This window comes from Halichoeres trimaculatus, unplaced genomic scaffold (assembly GCF_033239565.1).
Source record: "Halichoeres trimaculatus isolate MK-OKI-2021-1 unplaced genomic scaffold, fHalTri1.1 fHalTri1_scaffold_21, whole genome shotgun sequence".
Classification (NCBI taxonomy): Eukaryota; Metazoa; Chordata; class Actinopteri; order Labriformes; family Labridae; genus Halichoeres; species Halichoeres trimaculatus.
In genome coordinates this window covers 20,253,187-20,264,135 of record NW_027437199.1, presented here as the reverse complement: position 1 = coordinate 20,264,135, position 10,949 = coordinate 20,253,187, and the positions used below count along the sequence as shown (strand labels likewise).

The window sequence follows — 10,949 nt, the reverse complement described above, 5'->3', positions numbered from 1 at the left end:
AATTATTTACTGGTTTTCATCAGATCACTAAATCGCAAAAAAAAAAAAAAACATCAACAAAAAAAAAAAAAAAAAAAAAAAAAAACTCCTTTAAAAGTGCATGAAAAACACCTTACTCCTGCACCTAGTGGCTTAAATCAGGTCAGAATAGTCACTGCAGCTTATCCAAAGAAAAAACATATAGGTAATAATTATAGCTGAGAAAATTAATGAGAATTACTGACCTTAAAAACAAAGTCATATTGGTTTTATCTGATTTATTTTCAGTGTTTGATTTTGGGATTGGTGAATTATCTGCAAAATGAGGCCCTCCTAAAGCCACGGTATGTGATAACTTCATCCCACAGAGAAGGTCAACACCAAACAGGTTAAGTTAATTAAATCAGTTCAACACAGGAGTTATGAAATAAAATGGACCATTTGAAATTGACAGGGTGGCATCTTTATTCAAGGTTTTGTTGACAATATAGCAAGTTATGTTAGTTAAAATATCAGTTGTGTTGGGAGAGAATTTGGGACGACCAACATATACATACAAGTAAAACAACAACAACATAAAGAAAAAAAAGTATTCACAAACACTTTTTCATCCATCATACGCAAGGCAGTCACACACACACACACACACACTCGCATACACACTCTCATAACAGAGGCTAAGAGCTTTCCACTCACAGTCACTCCAATGATTCACACAAGCAGTTTTGGATTTTCTTCTATTGGTACAAAAACTGTTGTTGTGTCAAAAATAATGGGAATAATATTATCTGGTGTGGTCGTCTTCCTGACCGGCCCTCACTCAAACTACAGAGCGGTCGTATGTACAAGTGAGAAGGCAGTATGGCCGCATTGTAAATAAGGATATTTACTGCAATAGTTCTGGCATTTTCTCTCCTTGATCATACAAAAGAATGTTTCTTTGAGGTAAGAACTGAGACAGTATCAAAATAGTGAAATCAAACCTTGACTAAGATGCTCCTCAAAGTTGGATAAAAGGAAAATTGTTGTTGCTGAGGAGGAGTTGAACGAATGATGTGACAGCAGACAGAAGCGAGGAGCACAAACAGAAGGGGAAATCAGAAAGTGTAGTTTGTTTCTGCATGTGATGATTACCAGCTTTGTCTGCATAGGAGCAGCTTAGTCTGAGCCAGGGGCGGGACATCGGAGTCGGTGACATCACAGGTTTCTACGAGGTCTAACCTAAAATCACAGAAAAACTAACACGGTCAAGTGAAAGCGGCTAACAGCTGGTGGGATAAAGTTGAAAGTGTGAGCAGCGATGAATGTAAAGCTGCTCAGTGTTTTAATAAAAACACTGTGAACAGTTTCAACATGAGAGTCTCCTCTAGTTTTAGCATACTAAATGCTAACCAGCTTCAGAAGACACTGCTAGCATTCTAATGTTCTGTAACAACAGAATCTACTCTTTTACCATCTTAGCTTAGCAAGTTAGCATGCTAACAGGCTCTTTAAAAGAGAAAGCTAGCACACCAATGCTAAGCAGTTTAGATAAATACCTTTTAACCATCTTAGCCTAGCAAGTTAGCATGCTAACAGGCTCTTTAAAAGAGAAAGCATGCACACCAATGCTAAGTAGTTAAGATATATATACACCTTAAAACCATCTTCGCATAGCAACTTAGCATGCTAACAGGCTCCGTCAAAGGTAAAACTAGCACACCAATGCTTAGCAGTTACAATTTATACTTTTTAGCCATCAAAGCTTAGCAAGTAAGCATGCTAACAAGCTCCTTGAAAGAGAAAGCTAGTATGCTAAGGCTAAATAGTTACACTTATTACCATTTTCACCATCTTAGCTTAGCAACTTAGCATGCTAAAAAGCTCTTTAAAAGAGAAAGCTAGTATGCTAAGGCTAAACAGTTACACTTATTACCATTTTTGCCATCTGAGCTTGGTAATTAAGCAGATATTATACTTACTGTTTCAACCATTTTAGAAAGTTAGCGTGCTACTTTTCTAAACAGAAAGATAGCATGATAATGTTTAGCAGTTTTAATATTTACTGCTTTATTTTAGTGTGGCAAGTTAGAATGGTAACAGTCTTTTCTGCACAGAAAGCTAGCATGATAATGTTTAGCAGTTAGAATATTTACTGTTTTATTTTAGTGTAGCAAGTTAGCATGCTAACAGGCTCTTCAAGAGAGGGCTTCATTCTTTCTTTTGCACAGTCATTTTGACTATTGTGATTTAGCAAATTAGCATGACAGCAACAGCTAATCTCCACTAAAAGTTACAAATGTTGTGGAGCCTGATTGGAATGTCTGTACCTTTAAGATGATTGGTCTGAACCACATACTTTATCACTTTTAACACTGCTACAGCAAATTTAAGAGCATTCTGATCAATGGCTAGCCCCTAGCATAGCTTCAAAATAATATGAGAGAGGCTAATCTGTTATATGTTTCATACTGGCAGTGTTTTTTATGTTTGCCAGAACTTGGTGAGTAGTTAGTGTTTACACGCTGTGATGTCACCACTCTGATTCAATCCCTTCGCTCTGTAAAACCGGCTAACGCGACTAAAAACACACACCAGCACGTTTTGTCGGGATGCTCTGGGTAGCAGACTATTTACTCTAAAAGGCATTTTAATCAAGACTTTACTTTTATCTCAGCGATGAATCCAAACAAGAGTCCAACTCTTCATCACTGGGAACAACTAGAAGCTTCCGGAAACACAAGTTAAGGCAGTGATATCGAGGGCGACTGGAAACGTATTTTCTGCTCTGCCTCGTGGCGACTTCTCCACAGTCTCTGTTCGTCACAAAGCTGCATCTCATTCCAAATAAAAGGCCAGCAAAGAAAATGGAAGTGTTCATTATTATTCCCCCGGTCAACAAGTACATTTGCATAAAGAAATACTACACTATCCTTTAGAGGAAAGAAACACCAGCACACACACACAAACACACACACATACTCTCAAGCATTCACACACATCAGACCTAACATTTAACACACACGTCTGCCCAGGAGCCACTTCGTTCATCATCACAGAATAAGATCATCTTCAGTCCAGTGAAGACAAGTGCTGTGATGTACTTTATTTACATCAACTCTTGGTCTTTAATTCCAAAGACTGGTTTGAAGAGAATTCACTTCATGAGGGCCCAATCCCAGAGTCTGGACTTCAGCGTAATCCTTAATATTTGTCTTTGATACAACACTAGAAATTGATTTATTCAGTCTTTCTGGAACGACGGCTCTGGGTTGGGCCTTCATGATGGGAAAACTCTCCGGGCAACACAATTGCAACTAGATGATCATAAACTTCAGAGATGCACCAATAACATTAGATTTGGCAGAGTAAGAGTAGAAAATAATCAGTTTGTACTGGATTAACTTTGGCCTGGTACAACTTGGGCCATAACTCCTGATAAAGCAAAAAAAACAGGAAGGAATACATTTCTTTATTACCCATAAATACAGTCTTGAGTGTTTATATACGCGCTTGCTGGTCAATGTTATTGGGGCATCTTCATTGATCTTCCTCCTTCACATAAAAGACAAAGCTAAGAAGAATCGGACACATATTTTTCAGTTCTGTACACAATACGAGGGGCACGGTCATTGGTGCGGGTGTGTGGCTTCAGAATTCTTGTTCACTCACCGTCGGTTCACTGCGCTTGGAGCTAATTCAGAAATCTACAATCTCCTGATTTGTTTGGGGGCGTCGGCATGATAAAGTCTGCTAACACATCACCTTTCAGTAGCCAATCACATTCTCACTTTGCAATATGTTGAGCGAATCAGTGCAACATGCCAATTTTTCAATTTGGGGAAAACGTTCAAGAAACAAACGCATGGTGTCATCATGATTTCATTATCTCCCTCACTCTTTAATGAATTGAATTCCTGTCTTACTCAAAATTTCTCCTCAGAGGGGAAGTCTGTAAATATCAGGACATATCTCAGGGTTTTTGGGACTTTTTGGAAGCTCTCAGGCTTTGGGAGAAGGTTCTATTAGCAGTGCACGCTACCGCCATTTTCTGGAGGTGACGTCAGAGGCCAGAAGGTGAAGGGTGGAGGTTGGGTTTTTTTTCGGGGGAAAAAGGGGGCTTAGGGTGGAAAGTTGGGGTTCAGTAATGCTGCGTTCAGTGCAGCAGCTCCTCAAGCTCACTCTCTTTGAGCTTAGCATTGTCTCTGACTTCATCGAATGTATACATCTTCACAATCTTCCCGTTCTGAAAGACCGTGTGCAGCAGGTCCTGGAGTGGGAGAAGAAAGGAGTTGTCATGTACGGACTGGTAAAAAGAGTGAAACTGAAAGAAAAAGTGGGACATCACATGCCACACTCACCACGCCGTACTCCTCCAGGTCACCCTTTCCTTCTTCTAGGGTGACGAAGTCTCCGCTCTGTGTCCGGTGCAGGGACAGGCGACCTTTCTTTGACCTCTTGTTAGGGTCGGCCACTGGGTCCTTGAAGACATTTACCTTTACCCCACACACAGAAAAACACTATTAAAGCCAAACAAAAGGAAATCTCACAAAAGGGTGTATTAAATTAAAGAAGAAACACAGCTTAAGTCTGAATTTATTGCAACAAATGAGAAAATATTTCAAGTCAACAAGCAGTGCTCTCTCAGTATAACAGCTTTGCTTTTACACTTTTATATGAGTGGGACTCAAGCTACCTATGAGCTAACTTCAGGTAACGTCTGGTGTTGAAAAATGAAGACTGCAGAAGTGTGAAAACTAAAATCCAAATTCCAAGGGAATCTCATCAAATGTCCAGTTCTCTGCCTGATACAAAAACATCCTTTGGTCTCCATCTCTAGTGTGGCAACTGCCATCTTTGGGCTTCATAGTCCTCCAAAAAACAGTAGGTTAGATGACTTGGAGTAATACCAGTGGTTTAGTGGAGAAAGTAAGGGTTTTGAAGCAGTTTGTGTGCAACAGAAAAAACTGCAGATTAACAGGTAGAGTCACATATTCACACTTTCACACCTGATGACTGCTTATTACAAACTTTTCTCAAACCCTACAAACCAAAGCTAAACAGTTTCTTCATCCAAGTACTCACCCCAAGTCCATTAGTGACCACATAACTGCATTTGAATGAGCAGTTGAGCAGATCTCTGGTCAGTTTCTGCAGCAGAGCTCCTCCAGATCCAAAGGCGATGTTCTCGATGGACCACCTGTGTTCCTTCATGCCCTCTACGATCTGTGAGGCAAAAAACACACTCTAAAACTCTGGATTGGATCTTTTTCACATCATTCTGCAGTGGTAAATAAAATGTGTGTGTACCTCCTGCAGTGTGTTGATATCCACTCCATCTCCTTGTATAACTCTGATGTACGGAGGGAGAACCTTAAAACCTTTAGAGTTCTCCTTGGGAATAAATTTCTTACCCAGGATCTCCAAAACCTGACAGAAGAAGAAGAGCGGACTGATAAGACTGGTGCTCTGTCTCGTTTTAATAATCACAGATTAAAAGGGGACACAGGAAGTGAGATCTCACCTTCAAAACTGTATCTAGAGGGTTTCCAGAGTCTGGTCGGACGACCAGCGGAGCATCGGCGTTACGAGTCTCTATCAGCCCTCGCAGGTCCTCTCCCCAGATCTTCTCACAGGCGTTGTAGATGTCGTAGCTGTCGCTCACTATGGACACAGGCACGCTGGGGAACTGCTTGATGATGTGCTCAAAGGCGTCTTTTTCATGGTCCTTCCCCCACGCTGTGATGGTACTGCAACGAGAGTGATTCATGAAATACAATTCAGGATGGATACCCTTCACATTCACATTTGAAATGATATGGGACTGATGCTCAGTACCTGGCTATCAGTATCGGTAATAAAAATTATAATCATAATAAACTCAATTTATATTGCACTTTTTAAAAGCAATGTTAAAAAGACCATAGTGCGTGCAAGTGATACCCAACGGTACCAATTTTTGGTACTTTTGTGTGTTTGTGGTAATAAATAAAAATCTGTTTGATAATAAAATCTTAAAGTTTTTCACTTTAACATATTTATTTCTCAATTTATAAACTTGCAATGCTGTGTTCATGTCCAGCATGGAAAATCACCTACTCTTTCACTCTGTCACAGTCACAACAATGTGTTTGGGTATCTAAACATGGCACCATTTATTTTATGTGATCAGTCCTCTGTACTACAGACAGAGTTCAGTCAGTATCCATAAAAGTAACTATTTCAGTACCCATCCCTACACAGTATACAGAGACAATAAACACATTCATGCACAAGTGAACTGTGAAAAAAAAAACAAGATAAAACCAGAAAAGCACTCAGAGAGCACAGACCTCTGCCAGGGATATTGTGATTGTAATCAACACTTCAGTCCTACTTTAATGTTATACTCCCTTTCAGCAGACTGTGTCCTAATTTGCAACTGACAGTGTTAAAAATCATGATGACCCAGTACATATTTCATATTCTGGGTCTTAGTATCCAGAATATTGCCAGGATCTGGATCGTACTTTCACATCTGTCAGAAATTATGGTGACATTGTCTTGTATTGTTTTGCAAAGTAATTCGACCATATATCGTAGAGTTATAAAAATGAACCTGGATCCAGACATTGATTGGTGTTACCTCCAAAATTAAATCACTTCTTCCTTATCCCATTTTGACCATTTCCTGAACATTTAATCAAGATCTGTTTGTTACTTTTTGAGTTATGTTGTTCACAGACAGACAGACAAACTATCCCAAAATCATAACTTTCTTGGCAGAGGTAATAAATTGATCCATTTGATAAAACTGTATCATTAATTTGGCTCTCCCTGGGGTTAAGTTCCCCCACACATCAGGAGATAATCACAGTGAAACACGTAGATGTTGGATTACTTCTGGGAATTTTGTGGACTGGAGTAATTCATTTAACACAGACATCCAGTCAGAAACATGCCCCTTCTTTTGAACCGGGCGAGGGCGTTCAGACTGAGGCTTCATGTACAAAATGATTGCTAAAGAAGGGGAACGAGTTCGGGATGTTAAAAGGAAACAAGAACATAAAGAAGCTAAATTCAAGGCAGAAATGGCCTCACAAAATATGGGGGCAGCAGTCACAGGGCAGAGATCAAATGACAGTGAGGAAGATCCTCCAGAAGAGGGCAGCACTCTCCAGGGTTTGGCTTTGACACTCTTGGTTTGAAATGTGGATTTTAATGATACTTTAACACACTGAGGATTTTAAACTCAGCTGTAGACAGAATCCAAGGACACCTTTGTTTAACTCTCACATTTTACAAGTACCTGGAGTTCATCTGTGGGTCATTTGGGGCTATGAAACAGAAAAATGAAGAGCAGAAGAGTCAAGAGAAAGTTTTTGTCTCTTTGTGAAACCAATTTTAGGTAGACATGAGTTTGTGTCAGATAATACTAACATTTAAAATGACATGTCTCTGCAGACCTCTGTTATTACTCCTCACACACAGTGCTGGTTGAGGGATACATTAAGAGCAGAGTAAACATTAGAGGGCACTAAAAGTTGTGCAGATCAGAGCTCTGAAGGTGACACAGCTCTGCCCCTTTGCTCTTACTTGGAATCAAAGTGGAATTTCACCGGGACTCCTCCCTCAGAGGTAGAAACCAAACAGATTTTAAGGAGGGAGGGGGGGTTGGGTATTACGTAACAGTTGCCATGACAACTTCTGCCACCATCCCACAATGCACTGGTGCAGGGAAGAAGGGTGCGCTGGAGCAGCAATAACTGCCCTGGTGGCGAGGAAGAAGAAGCGCCTGTGTGTGCAGGAGAGCGAAACAGAAAGGGAGGAAATGTGTGTGTGTGTGTGTGTGTGTGTGTGTGTGTGTGGAGGCTAAATGGATCAGTGCCATAAAACAACACCGGAGACATGTGAGGCACATGTGCGTCAGGGCTGCGGCCAATCACAGCCTTCAGCTGCAGCCAATCACAGCCCCATTCACAAACATGACACAGATGAAGCAGATAATTAGTGTGAGGGTGACCACGCTCCAAACAGGGGGAGCGGAGTAACACCACCCTCGGCCAAACGATGAGTTAATTCTCACTCTGGGTGATAAATTCCCTGTGATGACAAACCTGGCTGATCACCAACTCTGATTCAAAATCTTCTTTCTTGTGTTCTTGAAAAACGATTTGGCTCGCGGGTAAATTAAAAAAAAACTGGCTTAAAGCCGGAGTGTTGACTTTCTCAGCAGAGCTAGCGGTGGAGATGAAAGGATCCAAACTGCCCACTGTGCCCCTGTGCATTCTGGGAATATGAATACATGCTGATAATTAACACCGTGCACAGGAATGCAGTGGCCTCAAGAGGCGAGATGTTGTGTTTAATAGTTGGGCTGTGCATTAAATACAGTGTTGGACACGCTGGCAGGCACCCATCATACCTCAGAGGTGTAAGAATTAAAGATGGAGGTGAACTACTGCCCTACATCACAGTGAAAACAGAGACACTCAGAAAGATCTCACAAAGACTCAGTGGGTAAAAAGGTGAAGAGGGTCAGTGTAGTGTACCTGTGCTCTGCAGCAGGCACTGAGAAGCCGGGAACTGGGTCCTTAGTGCCGTAGTACTTCTTAATGACCCCGATGCCAGCGACTGTGTCAGTGCCCTTGAAGTTGACCAGATGGGCAGAGGCACCAATGCCTGCAGTCTGCAACAAAGAAAAGAGATTAATTTAGAGAAACAATGATGAAAGAATTAATTTCTGAGTCATGCACAAGTTAAGTCCTCTGATTTTTTTTGCAGAGTGAGACTCTGTCTTTGCATTTACCATCTTTGCAGTACATTTGTGTTTAATCCACCACAAAGAGACAGACGACAGCTCTGTATGAAGTCATAGGTAATATAGGTGTTGTTTTTTCATACTCAGAGTGTGCAGCTTAATAATGCAGTGGATTCACTAACAGTGCTGCATTAGAGCTCTCAGTCTGTGCATGAGGAACATCAACATGCATTTGAGCATTAAACTGCAACACATGACAAACGGTTGCGCAGATACTATGACCTCCTTGACCTCTTCTGTACTGCAAACGGAAATCTCAGCAAGTTTTTTTTGTCTTTTTAGATTCAATATAAGCCACATTCATCTGAAAAGTCCTGAAAAATATCTTATTTCAAGATATTAAATAACAAAAATGACCCTTAATTTCTCTTCTTTTTTTTACCCCATTTGTAGATTTTTTGATTCATCATAAAAGTTTCATCTTTCAATATAATAAGACTAATACATTTATTTCAGGTGATAACAGCTTATATTAAGTCAAATAAAACATTTTTTGAACTTAAAATAGGAAAAAACCACTTATTTGAAATTCACTTTTTGCAGTAGTCCTCTGCAAACTGACACCGTCCTATTCACACCTCTATTGATGAGGCACTGATACGACTCAGTGCGACTCCAACAGTTCATGCTTAAAGCACATACTCTGGCTGCTGCTAGGTGCAGATATTTTGGCTTCATTTTTGATTAAATTTTTGATTATGTTGTTGACATTTTTTTACCAGGGTCCAAAAAGTTGCTTTAATGAAATGCGCTGAGCTCCTGAGTTCTTACAAAAGCTGATCTCAGTCAGCTTAAAGTCAAACTGCTGGAAGTCTGTGTAAAAGCTAGCACAAACATTTGTCTCGAGGTATTTTTCTATTACTTCCAGAAATCCTCTGTACTATATTGGATAAAGTACAGCGGTTTGGTTTTGGTACCTCTTGTGAGGAGACGCCTCTGTAGCCAAAGTCATGCAGTTTGTACTCCAAGCCGTCCAGGTTCCCAGAAGTCTCCAGCAGGTACTTGGCCAGGATCTTCTTCTGTTCTCTGGAGTTGGTTGCAACAGTGATGGGATACCAGATCTGGACCAAGATGGTCTGAAGGAAGAAACAGGAAAGTAAATTCAATATTTATGTCATGCACAGTGTTTGCTTTAAAGCTTTCATTCTTATCTACCGCCTTTCACCAATGATTTAAATAAAGAGTATCACGTCTCATTAGAAACACTTCTTGTTTTTCAGGACTGTTTTTGGCTGATCCATGTTCTCTTTTTCCAAGTACTCAACTGGTGCTAAGCGCCCAAACTAACAGGCTCAGGGGGTTGAAAGAGGGTTTGCTTATTCGCACAAGACAAACAGTGAGAAGGACACATTCCTCGATGTCTCATTCCAACTCTGGACTCCAGTCATACATTCAGCATGAAAACAAGCGGCTTGGTCAGCCTCACCATTTGAAGAGTAAGGGTTAAAGACACTTTTAAAAATTTTACCATGATGGTCAGAAAGCTTGAAAAGAAAAAGCTTTCAGATGCCCTACAAACACCATCCGGTGGTTATGTTGTGTTATAACCAGGGACTGATAAAAGTACATCTTTATGGTAGGGTCTGTTGAAAAATAAAATGTCAACTTTTACAGATATAATCCTGCTCAATCATCTCCTATGGGCCTCTATGCATGTGTGTCAGTGTCTGTGTCTGCCTCAACCCCTCTCCTGCCTGTTTGTTGGTGTTTTGATTGTGTTGGAATGTTTCTGGGCGAAGAGTAGACGTGGCTACCTCAGCCAATCACTGCGCGCCCAGTGCAGAATTGATTTTGCATGTTGAGCACAGAGAAAGAAAAACAACCAAAGTGGAACGAAACATCAAACAGATAAAGCTTTTTCTTGAACGAGGTGAAGCTTGGCTCGACTTTCATTTGCACGGGACGAAGAGCGACGTGAGTTAGCTTTTTGCTAACCAGATATGTGTCAAATACCTATGATTAGCTTGTGCTAAGTCAGGTGCATGGCTCTTGAGTCTCTCCCATGTAAAAACATGATGCTACAGGTGGTTGCTGGGCTAGGGAGTGTGTTAACATAGCTAAGGTTAGAGGGCTTTGGGTGTGGGCTGCTGCTGGCACTGAGCCAAGGAGGAGGAGCCCAGTTTGAATGTTGTGTTTACTAACAAGAAACCAAAATTCCTACTGACCCTACCTTTATGACGGGAGAGTAGTC

The 10,949-nt window shown here is 40.8% G+C and overlaps 1 protein-coding gene across 1 annotated transcript in view; it reads right to left on the bottom strand.

The window, feature by feature from the left end:
- Positions 1-474: 474 nt before the first annotated feature.
- Positions 475-10,949, bottom strand: part of nampt1 (nicotinamide phosphoribosyltransferase 1) — a 33,387-nt gene continuing 22,912 nt past the window's right edge. The window contains exons 5-11 of the mRNA XM_074698444.1: positions 9,676-9,834; positions 8,490-8,626; positions 5,483-5,708; positions 5,269-5,388; positions 5,044-5,184; positions 4,320-4,454; positions 475-4,228 (exon numbers count right to left, since the gene is read on the bottom strand). Of these exons, the coding sequence (XP_074554545.1) occupies positions 4,115-4,228; positions 4,320-4,454; positions 5,044-5,184; positions 5,269-5,388; positions 5,483-5,708; positions 8,490-8,626; positions 9,676-9,834 (1,032 nt within the window). The 3' untranslated portion in view covers positions 475-4,114. The remainder of the gene's footprint in view (positions 4,229-4,319; positions 4,455-5,043; positions 5,185-5,268; positions 5,389-5,482; positions 5,709-8,489; positions 8,627-9,675; positions 9,835-10,949) is intronic.